At 38.6% G+C, this 24,727-nt stretch overlaps 1 protein-coding gene across 1 annotated transcript in view; it reads right to left on the reverse strand.

Annotated features, from left to right (window-relative positions):
* The window catches only part of LOC126376540 (uncharacterized), a 137,659-nt gene that overhangs the window by 50,532 nt on the left and 62,400 nt on the right, over positions 1 to 24,727 (reverse strand). The window contains exons 2-3 of the mRNA XM_050024006.1: positions 16,001 to 16,874; positions 8,122 to 8,308 (exon numbers count right to left, since the gene is read on the reverse strand). Of these exons, the coding sequence (XP_049879963.1) occupies positions 8,122 to 8,308; positions 16,001 to 16,823 (1,010 nt within the window). The 5' untranslated portion in view covers positions 16,824 to 16,874. The remainder of the gene's footprint in view (positions 1 to 8,121; positions 8,309 to 16,000; positions 16,875 to 24,727) is intronic.

Consider the following 24,727-nt stretch of genomic DNA (forward strand, 5'->3'; position numbering starts at 1 on the left):
AGAAAAACTTGTAATGTTCGTTGCCAACTTTTTAATTTAACTTGTAATTCATTTGGACTGGGATAAGGTGTAATATAATGACATAACATATAAACAGTTTATATACGTCTCATCAACAGCCTCCGTGGTCTAGTGGTTAGAGCGTTAGGCTCACGATCTGGAGGTCCGGGTTCGATTCCCGATGGGGACATTGTCGAAATCACTTTATGAGACTGTCCTCTGTTTGGTAACGACTTTTCAGGCTTGAGCACCTGATTGTCCGAAAAAGTAAGATGATTCCGTGCTTCGGAGGGCACATTAAGCCGTTGGTCCCTGCTATTAGCCGTAAAAACACCTCCACCAACCCGCATTGGAGCAGCGTGGTGGAGTATGCTCCATACCTCGTCCGGTTGATTGAGGGGAGGCCTAGGAGTATGGAGTATGGATGGATAGAGAGATCGGGCCTTAAACCATCACGCGGGCCCAGTGCGGATTGATGGTTATTAACGACTGCTAATGCAGCCGGGACCAGCGGCTTAACGTGCCTACGTGGCGCACCGGTTAACGCGCTCGGTCTGCGATTGTTGGAGTTAAGCAAGTTTCGCAAAGGCCGGTCATAGGATGGGTGACCACAAAAAAAAAATTCATCAAAGATTTAAAAAATCTTTAATGCGCAGTATGAGTTAGATCTGTCAAAGTACGTTCATTAGCATAGTGGTGTATCAGTAGAGATTATGCCGATCGATTCTATTCTATATAATAGTTGGCACTAATAATAATTACAAAGCAAATCACGATTTATATAGAAACTTGCTACAAGTTAGTTGCGTCTAAAATAGATTTGCGGTCACTAATGTTACAATGTATGAAGATCTATTTTGTTGCCAACTTCAAGTTAATTAGTGTGTCGACTTCAATGTGTTACACATGTATAGTTAATCCGGCCAAGTGGTGAAAGGTAATCCAGCCAGAAAACGTTCTGAAACGGTAGTAGCTAAATGATAGGATTATAAGCGTTAGGCCAGGCGCGCACTATGAGTTTTTCGCCGCGCGGCAGGAAAAGCAGCGGCATAATATCGCACTGTAATACTGCGCCGCTGCGGTGGCTCTGCCGTCGCGCAATACAATTTAAAACGGTTTGGTACAGAATTACAGTGCCACATTATGCCACTGCTTTTTGTGACGCGCGGCGAAAAACTCGTAGTGCGCGCCTGGCCTTATACAGAGCCAAGTCAAAGGTCTTTGGCAGTTAAATAATAAGTCTGACACCAGGGTTAGTGGGGTTCCTCAACGCCCTCAAACCCGTACGTACGAAATAGGAGATGATTACGATAGAAATAAAATAAATAATAAATAATGATAAATTATTTTCTAATGTAAGACACTACATTAAAACAAAACTGTCGTTAGCCGTTGGTTCCGGTTACTACTTACTGATGTAAGTTAGTAGTCGTTACATGAGCCATGAGAGCCATGAGGAGCTCGGTGGCGCAGCGGTAAACGCGTTCGGTCTGCGATTGTTGAAGTTAAGCAACTTTCGCAAAGGCCGGTCATAGGATGGGCGACCACAAAAAAAAAGTTTTCATCTCGACCTCCTCCGTGCTCCGGAAGGCACGTTAAGCCGTTGGTTCCGGCTGCATTAGCAGTCGTTAATAACCATCAATCCGCACTGGGCACGCGTGATGGTTTAAGGCCCGATCTCCCTATCCATCCATAGGGAAGGCCCGTGCCCCGGCAGTGGGGACGTTAAAGGGCTGATGATGATGATGATGATGTCATGAGCCATGGGGCCTTCGGCGGCTGAATAGTAACCCTGCCACCAGGGTTGATAGGGTTGGTAATCCACCTCACAACCCGCACGATAGAAGAAGAAGAATGAAAATTACATCAAATAAGTGCGTAAAAATAAATGTTTATTTCAGAAACACAACATTGCATTGCGTCTTGCTTTTTTGTAATTGTTTTAGTGGAAATTTCAAATGATGCTGTTGTCTTTTTTTTGTGTGTGGCGTCCTTTTATGGTGAACTATTTCTATTCTATTCTATTCATTGAAATAAATTACAACAATACGCGGTTGTAATTGGAATCTTTGTGACTTTGCTGACTTCCTACTTTTGTTGTGCCGAAACCTTTTATTTACTACATAGGCTGTTACCTAAAATTACCCACCTAAACTTTTAACTTAAGAACCTATAAAAGAGAAAGCCAGAGTAAGGAAAGAAAAGTAATTGGCGGTAAAAATGTTCTCTTCAATTCACTAATAAAATAAAACACTTTTATAAGTAATTAAACCTTTATTGTTATTTAGCAATAAGATTTAACCTCTTTTGACCATTAGTGTCCTATTTTTTATTTTATGAGCAGTAAAGAGTTTTTTTGTTGCATTTTATTGTGATTCTGCTTTTTTAAAGGCAGCCTTCATTTGTTTACGATACACGTAAAAAAGATCAGGGGAGTTAAAATGGCCACATCGAAGCAATTCATCTTAGAAAGCAATATTGTAATTTGACATTTGCGTATATAAAAGTAAGTGCGCAGTGCAAACAAATGTCAAATAGCAATATTGCTTTCTTAGATGAATTGCTTCGATGTGGCCATTTTAAGCCCCCAGCTCTCAATGGAGATTCCACATGACTACACTGTTACCATGGTATAAGAAGACCCCTGGTATGCTCAAAAGTAACAGCGAACATTTCGAGGTTAGGGGCATCTGACGTCATTCCGCCCTACGTTGCCATTTCTTAAAAAAATTAATTACCCACGACCAATGTTTTTATTTTTACTTTGCAAGGAATGAACTTTTACTAAAAGATTTACTTACAATTTTAATGTTTTTTTATATATGTGACAAGTAATAGTAATTAAATACATTAGTCAGTAATTCTATAGTTTTCAATAATAAGATTTACGTCCTTGGAATGTTGGAGGTACCAATTTAACGGTATCACAGTGGTAACTCTTACGTCATCAATGGGCTGAAATGGCGGCTTGTCGTAGGATTGAGCATACCTGGTTTTCTTATACCATGACTTTTACATAATAATTATAATGCCTCACTCGTTACCTATGCAAACTTCTCGACGTTTTCTTTTCTAATTCAAGTTACAGGTCGATGTACTTTGAATACGTTTAAGTACATATATATTATTAGGTATCAGAAATCAGAAATCAGAAATCAGAATCATTTATTCAACGTAATTATCATGGATAAACTTGTTGAAGGTCAATGTAACATTTTTGAATTTACGTCATTTCGCAAGGTGTTATGGCTGAGGAGAAGAAATGACAAGAAACTGCAACAGCAACACATCTTTTAAAAACCAATGAGGATATACATTACAAGTTATTTAATAACTAGAGGAACACATTCAATACCAGACATTTTTATCATTTAGGTAGTCATTAATCTTATAATAAGCTTTTTTACATAAAGTAAGCTTCACGTGAGCTTTAAATTTATTTTCTGACAAATTTAAAATATTATCTGGTATTTTATTGTAAAAACGTATACATAACCCCAAAAAAGATGAATTTAATTTACTTAATCTAGAATTTTGAATAGCAATTTTATGTTTATTTCTTGTATTGTAAGTATGCCTTTCACAGTTTCTCGGAAGGAGAGATAAGTTTTTACGTACATACATAATGTTTTCATATATATATATTGACTTGCGACCGTCAGTATATTTATTTCTTTAAACAGCTCCCTCAAAGAGTCCCGACAACGCAGCTTATAAATAGCGCGAACTGCTCTTTTTTGAATGATGAAAATAGTTTCTACATCAGCGGCTCGACCCCACAGCAAAATATCGTAAGACATTATGCTGTGGAAGTAGCTTATGCTGTGGAAGTATGTTAAGTACGTCCTCTAATTGTGACTTCAATTTTAAAGCAGAAAATCGTTGGAAACGTTTTCAAACCAAACTACTTAAGACTTACTTGATTGTCCGAAAGAAAGATGAACCGTGCTTCGGAAGGCACGTTAAGCCGTTGGTCCCGGTTGCTATTTACTGAGTGAATAATCGTTACATGAGCCATGTCAGGGGCCTTTGGCGGCTCAATCATAACCCTGACACCAGAGTTGATGAGGATGGTATTCCACCTCACAACCCACACGATAAGAAGATGATTTAAGACACAGACATTATCGTTGAACAATAGAAATAGGCATTTATTTCAGGAAATAACTTCGATCGAAGGCATTGTCTTGGAAGCGCAATAAAAGTCTTTTCGCATCTAATAAAATACAATATGTGACGTTGCTATCTTTTTGGTGAAATTACATTAAATATGTGCGTGCCCACTTTGATCTTTCTTTGATGGCAGAACTTTGAGGTTTTGAGTGCATCAGGAGCTAGTAAAAGTTTTCAAACGATTGTAAATCCATCCTATAATTTGTACTATCTACTTTTACAAATTATAGGACTGACAACTTTAGAGTAGTTACTCGAAAGTTAGTTAATTTAAGGTGGACCCTCAATGAAGCATAGTACACAAACTTATCTCAAATTGTACGAGTCTTTTTCTATTTAAATACTTTTTTAATTTATATTTATTGTCTAATTGTAATACTAGTTCTCATCACTAATTTAAGAGCCACGCTCTTGTCGGTGTAGCATTCTTTCACCAAGACCAATTCCTTCACCTCCTTATAAGACACGACGTTCGCTTTATATTTAAAACTAGTCCTATTATGAATAAATTCTGTCTTGTTACTTTCACGTATAAATTCCTCTGAGAGTGAAAAAGCCATAAAATTTATTTATCTACGAGTCACAAACATATGGCTGTCGCGTATGTTATGTATAAGTTCTTAAGTATACAATATACCTAGTACAGTTTCGCGCCGAATCCTCAGACAGTGGGTCTGACAGAAATAGTCGATGTCTATTTATCAGACGGCAAAACAAATAGGTGGTGTCGGCTAAACTTTTACTTTGCTTGATAAGGAATTGACCTTAACGATTGATAGGTAAAGTGTAGGTGTAACATCTAGCACGCGTAAGGACGGATTCGTGAGACAGATTGGGGTAAATAGTTATATCAGTCACGCCACTCATACACAAAGCAACTGCAGTAGTTTCTGTCGACAGCAAAGTTCTGTTCGTGAAGAGGGCTCAGGCATACGCGTATGCATATCTCGTCTAACTTTTCGGGATCGATCCCGAAGCATAATATGACGATACGAGATCCCATTCGAGATTGACGGAATTGGGCGAATCTCCTTGAATTTATACTTTTTGTTTTGATTATACTGATTTCCAAAGAAAACTTAATTATACAGGGTGTTAGTGACATCGTAACGAATACTCAGGGGGATGATTCAGACCATGATTCTGAGTTAATATCAAGTGGAATTTTTCGTCGCAAAATTCATTATTTTTTTAGTATTTTTTTAAATTATTGTCAATTCTATACTTTTACGATGGAAAATTCCACTTGATATTAACTCAGAATAATCAGCTGAATCATCCCCCTCAGTATTCGTTACGATGTCACTTACACCCCACACAAGTACATACGGTAGCCATACAAGTAGGTATGGGTGTTAGTGACACCGTAACGAATATTGAGGGGGATGGTTCAGACCATGATTCTGAGTTGATATCAAGTGGAATTTTCAGTCTGAATATTCCTGAAATTTTTTTGTGTTTTTTTTAATTATTTTCAATTCCATACTTTTGCGACGGAAAAGTCCACTTGATATCATCTCAGAATCATAGCCTCAATCACCCCTCAAAGTTTTCGTTACGATGTCACTAACAACCTGTATATTTAGAAATATTGAAGAATAAAGATTTTTGTTTCCTTTCAAAAAAATATTTTGTTTTAATTAACCTCACTATCACAAATAAGCAGTTTTCGTCGTTTATAGCCATCCTAACTTTACATTTTTTTTATGATCTATGAAATATCAATCCCGCGCGATCTCGAATTTGCGATATCGAGTCGGGATTGCATTCCCTACATACGAAGTTAGGACTGGACACATAACTGGAAGATTAATGTGAAGAAAGAACGAAGATTTTGAACAATAATTCAGACTTTTCGTTCTATCTCATTTTCTGGAATATTCTAGAAGATTTTTACATCATAAAAGTCACCTTGTTAACGTCCCTAATCGCTGTGAGCTCCAACATAAAATCGTCTCGTTATTCCCCGACCAAGCAACGACTCCCTTATCGCCGCAAAAAAGAAAATCAAACCACGCTTCTAGACCAGACCATTAACATCAACATTTTCCTCGTAAAACTGGCTAGCTGTAGACACAGTAAAATGAGAACGGTGGGTAAAAAACTGCAAATTAAACGTGGCTGCTAATGTTTTTACTTTCAGTAAACATTAATTTATTTTACCCACATTAATCTATTATTTATCGATACAAATGTTCTTCCTTTTCGTGAACATTAATCTATTTTACCCACATTCCCGAGAAATGCATTTTCCGAGGTAGGTATGTGACTTAACCTGTATGGGGCTGGTTTTCCCTTTGCGGGTTGGAAAGTCAAATAGGCAGTCGCTTCTGTAAAAAACCGGACCTGTCAAATCTTTAAGTTAAGTAAGCGGATCCTGTGAAAAACGGGAAAATGCTGATGAAACTTTAATCTATGGGCTGAAACCTATCTCTATGCGGTTCTATCTTTGAACGAATATCAGAAATGTCTGCAATTTGGTGACTTTCTGGTGACTTCTAGATATAATGAACCATTCGAAGATAGGTGATCAACCCATCGCCATGTAAATGATCCATCATGTTAAAGAGGAGACATTTTGATAACTAGATGTTTGTTACATGATCGGAATGATAACTAGTTAAAGGCTCTCCATGTATTTACTCGCAGTTTAGCAGATTAATGAAATAACTGAAAATGTGTTTGTTTTAATTGTGAAAGAAATGAGTTGAATAAATACTTGTTTAAAGTATTACCCCCCCCCCCCCCCCTCGCCCGCCCCTGCCCCTGATGCCGGGCAGCAGCGGTATCAGTACTGGTTGGAGGCCGAGGAAATGGATACTGGTAGGGCTCTAGCTAGAACATCACCGATTGAGAAATTGGTCGGTGTACTGCGGAACGGAAGGCGATTGGGGCAACCACCGTTCTACACGCCCTATCTATGGAGTGATAAAGGCGATTACTCCACCGACAAGAGCGCAGCTCTTAAATAAAGAGAGAAAGTATACCCAAATATTTGTATGTAGTGCACCTACTGTTGACTTTAAACTATGCTATCGGAAAACAAAGGAGGAATTGGCTCCGTCCGTTGGAATCCGAAACTGTGTAATCAGATTAGTGAAGATTTGTGACTGATTGCCGGCTCGCGTGCCTACTGCGACCTACTTCAATAGGACAATAGAAAGGTGGAAGGGTGCCAGCTGGTTAGAAATGTACACGACTTGGGCAGTTTTCACTACAATTAATGGTAGAACATAGTTGTGATGTCGAATTCCACAACATCAAGAAGCATAGAATATTCTAGGCTTTTCTTTACATACTTGACTTTAAGTATATTTACTCTGTTCACCAACAGCCCTGAAATATATTCGGAGATTAAAATGTTTACCTATTTAAAGATTATTTCCATTTCCACATAATATAATTAAATTATTAGTGTATCTAGTACAGAAAACTTGAGTATCGCCATCGTAGCGAATTTCCAAGGAAACAAGTACTTATTAAATATAAATCACATAAGGAATTAAAACTTAACTAATTTAACTTCTTAAACTTCAAAGTCAACTTTAGAGTTGTCGTTATCGCTTCAATTCCGTTTCTAAACTTTCTAAATTGAATACAATTTAAATTGACGAAGCTTGAAACAAGAGACTGATCCGCTATTAGTAGAACTGACCTGCTCTTAGAATAACTGACCTGCTCTTAACATAACTGACCTGCTCTTAGTATAACTGACCTTCTCATAGTAGAACTGACCTGCTATTATTATAACTGACCTGCTATTACTAGAACTGACCTGCTATTTGTTGTTTTTTTTTTGTTGATGTAATACTCATGTCAGAGCTTTTGGCGGCCCAATAATAACCCTGACCCAGGGTTTTGATCAATTATTGGTATCACAACCCACACGAGAGAAGAAGAAAGATAACTGGTTATTAGTAAAACTGACTTACTATTAGTACAACTGACCTGCTATTAGTAGAATTGACAGAGGTATTGGACCGGCTGCGGCGGTTGCAGATGGAGTCGCCACAGTTGACGACTCCGCCCTTGGTGGTGATGGAGAAGGTTCGCAGACGGTACAGGTCGTCCGACAGGCGGGGGTTGTACGGCTTCTCCGGGAGAGAACATACCCTGGGTCGGGAGTGCTCTACCACTGGAAGAAAAATAAAGAATTAGTATCTATTAGCCACTGATATAATATAATATTTTTTTTTTTTTGAGGTAGACAAGCATTTGACCACAATCTCGACTGAAAGTAAGTGACGATGTGGCTGATTCATAGCATACTTAAAGCGTTAGGCTCACTATCCGAATGTCCTGGGTTCGAATCCAAGTGGGGACATGACAAAATCGCCATGTGATCCCTAGTTTGGTTAGGACATTGCAGGCTGGTTACTCGATCGTCGGAAAGTAAGATGTTCTGTGATTCGGAGGGCACGTTAGGCAGTTGATCCCGGCTACTATTTACTTATTTAAGTCTGTAGTCGTTACTTAAGCTATATCAAGGGTCTTTGGCGGCTCAGTAACCCTTCTTCTTGTTCTATCGTGTGGGTTGTGAGGTGGATTACCAACTCCATCAACCCTGCTGTCAGGGTTGCTATTGAGCTACCAAAGGCCTCTGACATAATATCTGAATAGCAACCCTGACACCAAGGTTGATAAGGTCGGTCACTGATCTCAAAAACCAAACTAGAGAAGTTATAATATTACAACTCTCGGGGGTTATAAATAAATTATTGAAACATGGCAACCCTCAAAACACGTGCGGCATTAAGATAAACAGAAATTAATAATTCATCCCGAATTTATAATCCATGTACACAATACGTACATAAACTCACGCGTAATCCCTTTCAGGGGAGACAAAGCCACAAGTCGACAATAGGACAACTTGTAACCAATTATGGTATTTGTGTCGAGAATATAGGCTCGCAATTAGAGAATGCAATCCCGACACGAGATCGCAAATTCGAGATCCCGCGGGATTGAAAATATCATTCAACTTTTTATGAAATAAATATTTTGTTGTAAAGCTCCGTTCAGATTAAGCTTACTGGCATGCCTACATAAACTCACGCCTGTAATCCCTTATGGGATGGGCAGAGCCCCAAGTAATCAAAGACAACTTTCTGCCACTGTTGATATGGAGTCCTAAGATGCCTAATTGATGGACCGTATGGTGGAAAGAAATCTACTTAAACTTAATGTGTAAAACACAGCTAAAATAATAATTACGAGGAAAACCTACCTTACAAATGTCATTTATCCGACATTATGCTTATGAACCTGTTGGTATTAATCTCTAAAACCATTCCGGAGAAAAATACGATTAGAATAAAACACATTTCTAGCTCAAATAACTCGGATCAAACAAAAATAAACAACGTAAAATAAATTGGGTACGTAAAGCTGCCAGAAATTCATGCATACTTAATAGGTACGCGCCAAAAAAATAAACATACCTAGATACTTGCTGTGATTTTTCGAGTTATTCCGTTCTAATACCAAAAACTATGCACTCTATGGAAGTGAAACGTTTTACAAAGAGAGACAGAGAGAGATTGGAAGCGTTTGAAATGTGGTGTTGGCGAAGGATGGAGGGTATAAGCTGGACTGAAATGGTGTCAAATGAAAAAGTGCTGGAAAGATTTGAAGAAAAGAGAACCACATTGAAGACTATAGAGAACCGGAGAGGAAATATGATTGGCCACCTGATACGACACGAGTCATTTATAACAAACATTATAGAAGGAAAAATTGAAGGGAAGAGAGGATGGGGTAGCCCTACGATAACATTTATGAAACAAATAAAAGAGAAGGTGCAGGTCGTGTCGTATCGGGAGGTGAAGGTTTTGGCGGGAAGAAGAGAGGAACGGCGATTACTCCACCAATAAGAGCGCAGCTCTTAAATAGAGAGAGAGAGAGAGAGAATACCAAAAACTAATACCATTTGGTATTAGAACGGAAAAATGGAATGTTTGGAATGGAATGTTGAATGTTTTGGAATGGAAAATAAATTCAGAAATAAACTAATACCAAGTGGTATTAGTATTTGGTATTAGAACGGAACAAATCGATTTTTCAACCGACATTAATATTATATTATATAATGTCATATCGCTCTTTCTATTGGAAACCACGAAAACACCATTAGAGTGATTTTTGTTTACTTGTATGCTTCCTGTTCTTATTTTTTCATCTTCCTTGCATTATCACGTTTTCCACAGGGTCCGCTTACCTAACATGAAGATTTGACAGGTCCGGTTTTTTACAGAAGCGACTGCCTGTCTGACCTTCCAACCTGCGAAGGGAAAACCAGCCCAATACAGGTTAGATCACATACCTCCGAAAGTGCATTTCTCGGGAATGTGGGTTTCCTCACGATGTTTTCCTTCACCGATGAGCTCGTGGTAATCATTCAAACAAACCAAACATGAATTCGAAAACAAACTCGACAGCAATCATTGGTTTATGCCTGTGCTGGATTCGAACCTGCGTCTGCCTCAAAGTGAGAGGCAAGCGTTCTACCAACTGGGCTACCACGTGGCCGGTGGCCGTTTTGTATTGTAATTTCAATAGACCGAAAAAAAATCTACTTACTAGTTTTACTTTAGGGTTTTTTTGTACTTTCATTTTATGAATTACTTAGTTATATCTTAATACTTTTTTAGTTAAATTATTTGTTAATGTAAATTTAAATAACTCTTTTTATCTGTAAGGTGATGCGAATCAATCTTTTATATTTTAATTAACAAACATATTTTCAAAAAACAAAAGGACTAGGCATCCACTTCTTCTCGGCTACAAAAAAGAAATATCATCATTTGACCACGATCTCACCTGATGAAAAGTGAAGACATTGACTTAGGTGGTATACGCTTACCTGGTAATTACTATTCACTTTAGTTTCGAATATTTCAAAATTGTAAAAATGGGGAAACACAGACTGTGATGGGACATTTCGTTCCCTTACTGGGACGCTTTGCCCATCTGTTGCTCAAGTTTCGTAATTCGTTCAAAACTTTAAGCATTAAAATAAAATGAGATATACAATCTTACAATTAGATATCCAAGAATAACCCCACATAATCCAGATATACGACTCAAACTTTTCAAAAAAATACATCGAATAACGCCCAGTACTTACTTAAAACTCTGTTGCTTGGCAAACTTAAGTAAAAGATGAGAAAACTTGGATGGAATTCCCTTCCAGACTTGCGAATAAGAATGTCGATTTTGTATAACATCAATCTTTCGAAAGATTTACAGGGGATAAATGATTAAATGATAAGGCTGGCAAAGATTCTTTTAAAGAAAGAAACAATAGGTTACTATCCTTCTAGTCAAATCAGTTACTTTCAAAGTACTAAAACAGACGACATCATCGAATCAACAATCGACAAAGAGAGTCATTTTATCAATTCTGACTATTCTGATTCTGAGTAGAACGGACTGTTAATTGTATATATTTAAAATTTGTTTTATTTTTAGTTTTGATTCATTTATTTTTGTTTCAATGATTTTTTTTTTTTGTTTGTTTAGTCTCTTTCTTCTGACGATATAATTAATTATGTCGTTTTGTCGATCGGTGCTAATATATTATGTGAACTCAAATAAGTCATGTCGTTCTGTCAAAATACGAACAAAATCACGTAGCACGCATGTTAAGGAAAAAACAATCTTATCGATTTCGACAAAATTCATTGAATCAATCGATAATTTTATCACATTGCGCATGATAGCCCTTTAAATCTTATCGTAATCTTTGACGACGTCTTGAAAGGAGGTTCGTAGCCTGTTGTCTTATTTTTAGGCGGGTGCCCTCCGCGCTCCCCATTTGTCCGGCCAAGAGTGACTCCTATCCTCGGCAAATCTAGAAAGAAACATCATTGTCGCCCTTGCGTTATCCCTGTTTAGGCAGGTTTGTTTTTTTTTACAGAAACGACTGTCTGTTTGACCTACAATAATCTACGATAAGTAACATAACATGAGCTGACGACTATATCCCAATTGGGGTAGTCAGAGATACATCCATTGCAAGATGAATTAAATGCTCGCCGAGCTCTCTGTAAGACCTACGTGATAGGCGGTGAGCCGTATCGCCATCTATATCAGGTCGAGCTAACTGTGTTAGTGAAAACTGCACTTAAGATAAATTAATAACTCATTGGTGCAAGTCCGATACCGGGGTTCGAACCGGAGCTCCCCGTTTGAGTAGCAAGTGCCACAGGATCACAGTGAGTGACGATAAGTAATGTAAACAAAGTCGGATTCATTGTCTGTTCTGCTGCTTTTATCCTGCATAACATGACTGACTTAGGGGACGCCTAGATACTGTTGGCTCGAACATATATCCACCTTCTTTTATCGTATGGGTTGTGAGGTGGAGTACCAACCTCATCAACCCTAGTGTCAGGGTTACTATTGAGCCGCCAATGGCCCCTGACATGGCTCATGTAACGACTACTTACTTACATCAGTAAGTGGTAACCAGGACCAACGGCTTAATTTGCCTTCCGAAGCACGGATCATCTTACTTTCGGACAATCAGGTGATCAGCCTGTAATGTCCTAGCCAAACTAGGGATCACAAAGTATTTTTTTTGATATGTCCCCACCGGGAATCCAACACAGAACCTCCGGATCGTGAGCCCAACGCTCAACCACTAGACTACAGAGGTCGTCATTATACACCTGAATTAAAACATATAATACCGGGTTCTTACCCCAACTGGGCACCCTCAGGCCTGTTGTCTTAAACGTTGTACCGGGTGAGAGCCTTCAGCGCTCCCCATTTGTCCGGCCAAGTAGTTAATGCCATCTGCGGCAAATCTACAATAAGTCACGTCAAAAAAAAAAAAAAAAACCGGGTTCTTACCGCGTTAAAATCAGGGATATATCAGGGAAATATCGGGAGCGATATTTCAATACTGTTGCGAGTGCCATGATCACCGGATAACTGATGAACTTGAAGTGGAAAGTCCAATTCCATCAGTCATCCCGTGATCATAACCGCGTAAATGCCAAACCATGTATAAATCCGACGTTTTTTCATTTATCTCCATTAATTTACCACTACCGTAGATACAGCGCTTGATACAAAAATGCGGCGAAAAGTTGGCGCTTGTTTAGCTATACATTCGCACACAGCGGTATATACATTCAATAAAAACGTGTCAAATTAAGAAAATACGCATCGTCTTATTACGTTTATTAGCACGTGGTGCTTCGTAACACGGTCGGGTTATACTGCAACTCAAATTGAGCGGGAGTACTTATTTTAGTGTATTTTAATTTTGGTGGGTAACTGCGATAATTATTTTTTTTTAAACAAACATGCACATTGTTATTACTTATTAGAAATATGATGTTCCATCCTTCTTCTTTCGCTATGAGCTTCTATTTTGCAAGTTTTTACCACGAACTTCCCCGTGTTGCCAGTTCGGTGCCTAATCGCGCACTGAGGTAAAGTACTGTCAACGTCGCTATATTAACAGTAACTTTGCATCCCACTTTTTGAGCGCTGATGTTCAATCTACGGTAGTAATAAATCTATGTTTATCTCTCTTTCTTCGCGTACATTTCAAACATAGTATTAATAATGAAATTCGGATAATTTTCCGGCTCGACCAAAGCCTATTTCACTACATTCGTGGAAATTGAAAAGTGCTTTTTCAGTGGAATTTGTAAATTCAAGGAAATTTTGCTGTTATGGTTATAAATCGGATCTCGTGTTGTAATGCCCGGAGCAATGCAATGGATGTAAATATTCGACGCAGCTGCGTTTTCTCCGAAATCTATCTTTTGTTTGACGCTCGTCACATCTGCATAATGTACATTATTGAATCGACAATTTTCTATCAAAGTCCTAAAAGGGATACCCGTTGTATCGTATAGCCTTGTCCAACGGAAATAATTGAACAACATTTCAATTTCAATATTCCGTGTAAAGCTATTTTTGTTTTGTAAAGATCAGTTAAAGTTACGTTACGCTATTATTTAATTAAATAGAAAAATGAATTTTAAAATACATACATAACAAACATAAAAAGCCTATATACGTCCCACTGCTGGGCACAGGCCTCCCCTCAATCAACCGTAGGGGGTATGGAGCATACTCTACCACGCTGCTCCAATGCGGGTTGCTGGAAGTGTTGCTACGGCTAATTGTCAGGACCAACAGGTAAACGTGCTCTCCGAAGCACGGAATCTTCTTACTTTTTCAAACAATCAGGTGTCGAAAGTAAGATGGTCCGTGCTTCAGAAGGCACGTTAAGCTATTGATCCCGGTTACTCTTACTGATGTAAGTAGTCGCTACATGAGCCATGTCAGGGGGCTTTGGCGGCTCAATAGTATCTAACCCTGACACCAGTGTTGATGGGTTTGGTAATCCACCTCACAACCCACACGATAGAAGATGTGAAATTTTGCCGTATTGTAAAATCTGTTTAATCTTTAATATATTACATTCCAGTTTAGCTACCCACACTCAAATATACTTTACAATATTCTTCTACTTAGACGCAATTTGGAAACTTCTAGACGTCAGACTCACCGTACTTACACCTTGAAACTGGGAAGAATATGTCGATCAAATGCCAAAGGGGTTCCAAGCTAGACAAGCGTGGGATGTGATGGCCGCTCTACCGAATAAATGTCTATCTATCTTTATAACGGAGGTCTCTATATCTGTGTATTTACGGCCCACACTGTTCATTTTAGTGCGTGAATATATATTTGATTTCCTTGTATAGATGGAGAGAAAAGAAAATGGAATTTACCACGCTGCTTGTCAAATCGGACTGTTCTGACAAATGCTATAGACTTTAGAAACAATGGGGTCTATTCATCATCATCAGCCCATTAACGTCCCCAGTGCTGGGGCACGGGCCTTCCCTATGGATGGATAGGGAGATCGGGCCTTAACCATCACGCGGGCCCATTGCGGATTGATGGTTATTAACGACTGCTAATGCATCCGGAACCAACGGCTTAACGTGCCTTCCGAAGCACGGAGGAGCTCGAGATGAAAACATTTTTTTTCTATTACGCTATTACTTGTCTCTATTACTTATCGGGGTCTATTACTTAAGACCTATCAATATATCACTTGTAACTCGCTGCTCCGTCCAACCCGATAGCAATTAAGGCGTAAGTTTTTATATCATCTGTCTTTGTTATAGTCCCCCAGCATTATCCCGTCTTTCACGGAGACCGCTTACCTAACCTGAAGATTTCATAGGTCCGGTTTTTTACAGAAGCGACTGCCTGTCTGACCTTCTAACCCGCGAAAGGAAAACCACCCCAATACGAGTTAGGTCACATACCTCCCAAAATACATTTCTAATGTAGGTTTCCTCACGCTGTTTTCCTTCACCACTGAGCACGTGATAATCATTTATGATCCAAACATGCATTCGACAACGAATTCGACAATTATTGATTAACAGTTTAGGCCTGTGCTGGATTCGAACCTACGACCTCAAAGTGAGAGGCAAGCGTTCTACCAACTGGGCTAGGCTGGGCTGTCTGTGCTATAGTGAAAAAAATTAAAACTTCAAGACTCCTTGAAAAAATGCGAATGGCCCTTATTCAGGTCACGGCCTGATAGCCTGAGCTAGCTATGACCCATATCTGGGTCAGGGACTATTAACCCGATGTCAAATCAGAAAATTTGCGAACGTACACATTATTTTATAAATGAATTAGGTAGGTAATTCTCTGCTGAAATAAATACTCAGAACGCGTTCGGCTGCTCATACATAAATGTACATAAATGTCAATCAAGGGATTATGACATGTCTTTTCCAACTTGTTGAAGCATTATGTTACATAGTAGACTAACCTGGTAATTCCAAAAAGTTGGAAGTCCTCCTCTGCCGACCTCGCATCGTGTTTTGGAAGTTGAGAGGGCCAATATCCTCCACCGAATCGCAGTTGGATATCGTGGACTCTCTCGACCCCCGTCTGCTCGCGAGATATGCCAGCCCGCCCTTCATGGATCCTCGGCGCATCGGCGAGCATGGTCTGCTAACGCTCGTCGAGCGCGTCTGCGGCGTGTCATCCGTCAAGTCCGTCAAATCCGACGTAGATTTACGACAAAACCTCGAAGAAGTGGTTGTCATCTCGTCATCTGCGTCATTAACCGTCGCTGAGGGAGTACCAGGCATGGCGTCCATAGAATCGTCAGTGTGACTGGAGACGATGCTAGGAGATGTGACCAGTCGCGGTGAGTTGACGGTGGACGTGGAGCCATACAGTTTCCTCGTGCGGTTCGGGGACACGTAACCAGGATTTGTGTGGATATGAACCGGGGGAGGCTTCGGCGACCGGGACTTCTCCCGGCGACTGTGCTTCAGTGACGTTGAGTAGTGCAAGCCCTGGGGTGTCCTCTCAAAGTTGCAAGGGCTCGACCTTCCTGAAGGAGACTTCTGAGGGAAGTTAAAGTGCCTTGGACTCATAGGGCTTCTGTGGCCGTGAGCAATTGGAGATTTTGGAGGTTGGTGCTTATCATAACTGCATCCAGATTGGGGAGTGTAGTACCCAGAAGATGAGGTGCTAGAGGTAATGGAAGGAGACTTTTGAGGGAAGACAAAATGACGGGGGCTTTTGGGTGTGTGAGGCTTGGGGGACACCGGTGGGTAGCCGCCTGGACTGTTCACTGCCATCGCCGATACTCACTTCAACACTTAACTATCATTTCACTCCACTTCTTGTACCTGGAAAGAAGGAAAGTTATTTTATTTATTTCTTTATTTATTTATTTTCGGAAAACCAACAGCTACTTTAAACAATATAAAAATATACAGGGGAGCCAATTATAGGTTTCCACAAATAGACATAGTATAAATCGGTCTGATAGGATTAATTATACAATACTACTATACTAAATACAAGCAAGGTAAACAAGCATAAGCACTAAACTTATTGAAAACTTATAGAAAAACATAAAATAATAATTATACAATACTACACTACACACACACACTATAAATAAGATAAACAAGCGTAGGCACTAAACTTATTAAAAACAAATGATACAAAAAAAAGAAATAATAAAATAATAATATGTAAAAAAATAATAATAACTAACAATTCACTATCCCGTGCCGGAATAAGACATGCTAAATTAAAATAAACTATTTAAAAATAAGACGAAAGAAAAGAAAAATGTCTGCAGTAAACAAAACAACGAAGATTTTGATATATAATATAACTTAATTTGATATCTAATACAAATTGGAGTCCAAGGAAAGTGTTCCAAACACAACATCACACGATACCTATTTTTATTCTAATTCTAAATTATTTTTTTGATTACTAATCCAGACGTCTTTTCTTTGTATGATAGAGAAGGTACGCTTAAAGGCTATATACTATTCGAAATATTATTATTATCTTCTATCCAATTACGAGAATAGGAAAAAACCTACAACGAAAATGTCTTCATCAAAAACGGTCTCCTCGCCTCAATTAGGACAACAAATCATGTATATAAATTCAAAGGTTCTGCGGCTTCAGGGTTTCATTGATCACAGGTCTCTATAAAGGTTCAATAGTAACTCTGAAGTCCACTGTGACTACTGGCGGTGGGAGACAAATTAGATCCGGTGGACCGGTGGAGCGCGGGGGGCGAGGGAGGAGAACTAGCGGGCATCATGCATACACAACCTTACGCCAGTAATTCCTAATGGTGAGCTGAGCTACAGACATATGAAGACATCTTGCAGCCAGTTCAGATGATTATGATCAACCGTATGGTGATCAGTTACCGGCTCAGTAAGCCTTTAATTCAAATTAAAAAAATAAAACAAATTCAAAAATATCTTTATTCACTAAGTAGGCAAATATAGTTACCTATACTTATCGCCTAAAACTATTGCAGCTTCTCACAACCTGTATAGCCGGGGAAAACAAGCTGCAAGAAAAACCTCGACACAGGGCCTTAGACGTTCTTTAAAAAATACATCAAATACGTGAATCTCTCTCGCCTTGGCATTTATTATTCCCATATGATGATGGGGTCTGCCTTCTTCGTCTGTACATAAAATATTGAATCGCTAGCGCTTATAACCTGGCCACACAGACGGCAACAATGTCTATAATTGTGCTGGACCGGAATACAGGTTGGACGTACTGCGAATTTCGCACTTCATACAAGCGAACTGTATACTATGATAGTAGAAATTGGAATAAATACGCTTGAATACAAATGCGAATCCCTCCACATACTAGTCACTGCAGTCCTGTGGTTTACCGGCTTGTTTCTCAAAGCGCCGGTTCAAACCCCGGTACTGGACTGATACCAATAATTTACTCATTCATCTTGTTGTGTGTAACGAAACGTTACTGTCTTTGGTGACGTATTGTCTGTGGTCTCTTGAGCCATCCTCTTTGCTGCATGTAAATGGCTGCCTTGCTTTGTGTCTATAATTAAAACATACTGCTAAATATCACAACCATTTTATTTAAATCCGACCTATGTAAACCAACAGGTTATGGGCCCAGCGCCATAATCCTGTTTCAGGTCGGAGTTGGAGAGGATATTATATGACGTGTGGTGGAGCGCGTCAGTCGGAAGGTTGTGAGAAGGAAGGAGCGAGGACGCCATTTTATTTTGTTTTCATGTGAAGTGCATGCGGTTGTGAAGCGAAATTTTATTATACGCTGTAACAATGGAGCGGTCGGCCTGTGGTGGCAACGGTATTAAACTACGAGGATCAGACAACTGGACGGTATGGAAGTTTCAAACGGAGATATCGATACGTGCGAAAGGGAACTACGCATTACTTTCACGTGAACCAACCGAGAAGGAATTCGACGAAGACGCCAAGACTCAAGCTTTAATAGTTCACAAAATAGAGGAACAAGTGTTGTCAAATTTAACCACATGCAAGTCTGCACACCAATTGTGGCAAAAGCTTAAGACCATTTTTGAACAGGAATCGACAGTGAATAAACACTTATTACATACACAGTTTTATAACCTGAAATATGAAGGAAACCTTACAAGATTTTTATCTCAAATTGAAGAAATAGTTGCAAAATTGAAAGCTCAAGATGAAAAATTATCTGAAAGCATGATCATGACTAAAGTGTTAATGAGTTTACCACCTGAATACAGACATATAGTATCTGCTTGGGAATCTGTACCTGAAGACAAACAGACGTTTAATGAACTCTCTGCAAGACTTTACATTGAAGAATCAAGATTGTCGTCACATACTACATCAGAAGATGCTTTAGTTACCAGAACTAATTCTCAATATCAAGTTAAATGCTTCAAATGTTCAAAAACAGGACACATAGCCAGAAATTGCCCCTCAAGTCAACAGATAGTTTGTCATTTTTGTCATAAGAAGGGTCATAAACAGGACAAGTGTTTTCATCGTCTGCTGAAAGAGAAAAACAAAGAAGAAAAGAATCCAGATAAATCAGCATTTATATCTGCTACCATAGATGAAGCTTTTATTTCTTCAAGTTCATCTGAAGACTGGATTTTGGACAGTGGAGCTACGCAGCATATGTGCCATAATCGCGAACTGTTTTCAATATTCAATGACAACTGCACAAGAAAGGTTACAATTGGAGATGGCACTTTATTGAATGTTTTGGGAACCGGCACTGTTTCAGTACTGGCATGGAATGGCCAAAAATGGTTAGAAACTACACTTAATGATGTCTTGTATGTACCTGCTCTAAAAGTTAATTTGTTTTCAGCTGCCAAATGTATGGACAAGGGTTTCGTCATGAAGTGCAACAGCAGATTTGTTACAATTTCAAATGCACAAGGTCAAGTCCGAGCGATTGCAAAAAGGTCAGGTAAATTGTACACTTTAATGTTTCAGTCACATGTGGATTCTGCTAATATTATTGACATATCAGAATGGCACACAAACTTTGCACATCAAAATTTCTCTCATGTTAAAAATTATCTAGATAATCACAGTATTAAATACACAACCAAAAATAGTGTTTGTGAAGATTGTTTGCAAGGTAAACAACATAGGATTTCATATAAACCTAGTTACTCAAGAGCTAGTGCTAAGGCTGAGCTGTTTCATGCTGATTTGGTTGGTCCTATGGAGGTTGAATCCATAGGAGGGGCAAAATACTTTCTATTATTAACTGATGACTTTTCTAGTTACAAGTTTGTTTACTTTTTAAAATACAAAAGTGAGGTTATTCAGTGTTTAGAAAACTTTTTAAAATTAGTACAAAACCAAACAGATAAGTTTGTTAAAACAATACGCACAGACAATGGTTTAGAATTTTGCAATAAAGAAGTTAGTCTGTTATTTCAAAAAAATGGAATTGTTCACCAAAAATCTGTCCCATATACACCAATGCAAAATGGTCGAGCTGAACGTGCTAATAGAACTGTTTTAGAAGGTGCTAGGACCTTGATAGTTAAAATGGATAAACATTTCTGGGCAGAAGCTGTCAACACAACTGTTTTTACATTAAATAGATGTGGGCCAAGTCCACAAGGTGATAAAAGTCCTTTTGAATTATGGACAGGTAAGTCCTATGACATTTCCTTTTTAAAAACATTTGGTACTAAAGTCGCAGTTCATGTGCAAAAGCAAAAACGTCTCAAGTTGGATCCGAAATGTAGGTTTGGTATATTGGTAGGTTATGATAATCAAGTAAAAGGATATAGGGTTTTCTTTGAAAATAGCCGCCAAATAGAAGTAGTTAGAGATGTCACAATGCTACAGGAAAGGGATATACTGCCAGTTGAGCAGGTTGTAAGTTGTAGTTTGAGAAATAATTGTTATAGTGATGATGAAGAAAGTACAGATCAAGGTAGTAAAAGCGAAAATATACTTGTTGGTAAGAGTGAGGTCACTAAGATGAGCCATACAGACAGTAAGTACACCCATGAGTCTCAACCAATGTCCAGCAGTGGGAGTATGTCCAGCAGTGGGAGTATGTCCAGCAGTGGGAGTATGTCCAGCAGTGGGAGTATGTCCAGCAGTGGGAGTATGTCCAGCAGTGGGAGTATGTCCAGCAGTGGGAGTATGCCCAGCAGTGGGAGTATGCCCAGCAGTGGGAGTATGTCCAGCAGTGGGAGTATGTCCAGCAGTGGGAGTATGTCCGGCAGTGGAAGTGGGTGTGTGTCTGGTAGTGGGACAGATTGTCAAGTTACAGTGCCCAGCAGTGAGGTAAGTGGTCTAGAGTCTATGACCAGTAGTGGGACTAGTGGGCTGGTTGATGATAGTGGTAGTAGAAGACAGTTAAGAGATAGAAGTAAGTTGAGACCACCGTTAAAGCTTTTAGATTATAATATTTCAGATTGTGAGGATTATGAAAGTGTGGATTTTGCTTTGTTTAGTGCAAATCGGTTAGATAATGAACCTCAGTCTTACCAACAAGCAATTTATAGTCAGGAAGCAAATCTGTGGAATGAGGCAATAAATAAAGAGTTAGAGTCATTAGAAGAAAACCATACCTGGGAACCAGTTAGTAATTATCATGATGGGAAGGTAATAGATACAAAGTGGGTTTTTAAAAAGAAAAAGGATAGTGAAGGGAATGTACAAGTATATAAAGCAAGGCTGGTAGCTCGTGGATTCCAGCAAAAAGATATTTCTTTTGATGAGGTGTATTCACCAGTGACAAGTTTAACTACAGTTAGGTGTTTAATTTCAGTTGCTTCTTGTTTTGGTTGGGAGTTACATCAGGCTGATATATGTAGTGCCTTTCTACATAGTCACATAGACGAGGATGTTTACATTACTCTGCCAGATGGACACAAACAGTGTGGGAAAGTTGTAAAGTTAAAAAAGGCTATTTATGGGCTAAAGAAAGCACCTAGATATTGGTATAATACTTTCAACGAGTTTTTAATGAAGAAAGGTTTTGTAAGATCAAAAACTGATTTGTGTTTGTATGGCAGGGTAAGTAAGGGTGAAAAGACATATGTAATAGTCTATGTTGATGATATACTTATTACTGGTTCGGATCCAGGTTGTGTTTCTAATTTGAAGAAGGAAATGTCAGCATGTTTCAAAACTAAGGATTTAGGATTAGCTTCTCATTACTTAGGTCTCAAAATAGACCAAAGGGCTGACCAGATCAGTTTGAATCAGACAGCTTATCTAACTGAAGTATTGAAAAAGTTTAATATGTTAGATTGTCATAGTGTAAAGACTCCATTAGAAAGTAATTTTGATGTTAAAGTTTTGTCAAGGGAAAAGTCGGAAAGTCCTGAACTTGAAAATAGATGTAGAAAAGCGATTGGTTGTATTATGTATGCAATGCTTGGCACAAGGCCTGATTTGTGTATTGTCATGAGTATTTTAAGTAGATTTCAAAGTTGTGCTAGTGAAGAGTTGTGGAGATGTTTAAAACGTGTAATGAGGTATATAAAGGGTACTTTAGATTTGAATTTAGTATACAGAAAGTCTGGTAGTTCAAATAAAGTTTTGCAAGCCTATGTAGATGCAGATTGGGGTGGTGATACACTGAGTCGCAAGTCCACATCAGGTTATCTATTACAATTGTTCGGAAATACTGTTATGTGGTGTAGTAAAAAGCAAAGTTGTGTCGCACTCTCATCTACTGAGGCCGAGTATATTGCTCTGAGTCAATGTGTAATGGAATGTTGTTGGCTAAAAAATATTATATCAGAGTTAGGAATTGTCAATGATGAAAATTTAACTATTCAGGTTTTTGAGGATAATAGGTCTGCAATATTCGTGGCTAATAATACTGAACAACCAAAGCGCTTAAAACATATAGATATTAGGTATCATTTTGTCCAAGAGAAAGTACATAGTGGTTGTGTCAAGTTAGATTATATATGTACTGAGAATCAGTTGGCGGATTTCTTGACGAAACCTTTGTCTAGAGTTAGATTTGAAAAACTTAAGTGTTGTATTGGATTAAAATAATTTAAGCTAATATATGTATTTAATACCTACGTTAGGTATGTGGTTACATTTTTTTTTTTTTTTTTTTTTTTCTGGATTGGTTAGTAGTTCTGTGTAATATCCAAGTTTACTTGGCTTAGGGTTGTTAGGGATATGAATATGTATTGAGTTAAAGAAAATGTACTTTATTATACCATGAGTAAGTTTATGTAAGTTTATTTGAAATAGTTTGGTTTTTATATACTTTGTCATAATAGCAGAAGATTAGTAGGAGAATAATATATATAAACTTAAGGGAAGAATTATATTGTGGAAGTGGGAAGTCATAGTTACTTTGGTGTGAGAATACAGAAGGATTTATGGGTTGTACCAGTTAATAGAAGTTTGTTTGTTTTTAGTTATCAGAAAGATTTTATGTTTAAGTTCGTTTTTTTTTTTTTTTTTGAGAAAGAAAGTTTTAAGTTGTTTTGAGTTTGTTTCTAAAATATTTTAAGTATTAAGGGGGAGAATAGTAGAGAAAGTGTAATATTAAAATATTTTTTATCTTTGAAATTGTAATTAAGGGGGAGTCTGCGTTATGTCTTAAGGGGAAGTTTATTTTAGTTAACTTTAAATTACCTTTGAAATTGTAATTAAGAGGAAGTCTGCGTTGTGTTAAGGGGAAGTTTTTTTTTTTATGTAGTATTAATGTTTAAAAGTTTTATTTTATTATTGAGGTTGTTTTTAGGATTGTGTAACGTTTCATTAAGGGGGAGTGTTGTGTGTAACGAAACGTTACTGTCTTTGGTGACGTATTGTCTGTGGTCTCTTGAGCCATCCTCTTTGCTGCATGTAAATGGCTGCCTTGCTTTGTGTCTATAATTAAAACATACTGCTAAATATCACAACCATTTTATTTAAATCCGACCTATGTAAACCAACACATCTAAGTGCAGTTTTAACTAACACAATTGGCTCGACCATTAAGGTTAGGTTACTCATTGCGAGCAGCTGATGTGACAATAGACAGCTACTGTGCCTGTGTACTTGTATGACAGTAGCTCGACTCGCCTCGCACACTATGCAAACTGCTGCTACTGCGTCGACAGTCGACAGCTACTATACCAGTGTACTGGTATAATTCGTTTGTATCATGTCGCCCAAACAAGAAACACTGTACCCGGCTTGGGCCCGAGCGTACGAGCTACTGTCATTTCACAAAATCGTGCGAGTTGACGACCGAGGCGCGTCCGAGTGGTATGGAGGGCAAGTAGCGAGTAAAAACAAAAAATGTTGAAGTAACTCGAACGCGAGCAACTGTCCCACTCGCACAGTAATTCCTATGATGCGGTCACACGTGCGTAGTAGCTGCACCTCAATAACTGACTCGGTCAGCTCGCATGTTAGCTCGCACTGTGTAACCTAGGCTTTACAGACGACGACACGGCACCTATCACGTTGGTCTAACAGAAAGCTCGGTGAGGTGTGGGTACTAAAATGTTACTACAGCACTAGTGAATACCTTAATGATACTGATATTACTATTTGAAAAGCTTCCGTCTCTCTTTTAAACTTCTATTTTGTTGTGCCCGAAAGGGTCTATGATCTTCTTCTTCTATTGTGTGGATTGTGAGGTGGATTACCAACCCCCTCAACCCTGGTGTCAGGGTTACTATTGAGCCGCCAAAGGCCCCTGACATGGCTCATGTAACGAC

Source organism: Pectinophora gossypiella, chromosome 21, assembly GCF_024362695.1.
Source record: "Pectinophora gossypiella chromosome 21, ilPecGoss1.1, whole genome shotgun sequence".
Lineage (NCBI taxonomy): Eukaryota > Metazoa > Arthropoda > Insecta > Lepidoptera > Gelechiidae > Pectinophora > Pectinophora gossypiella.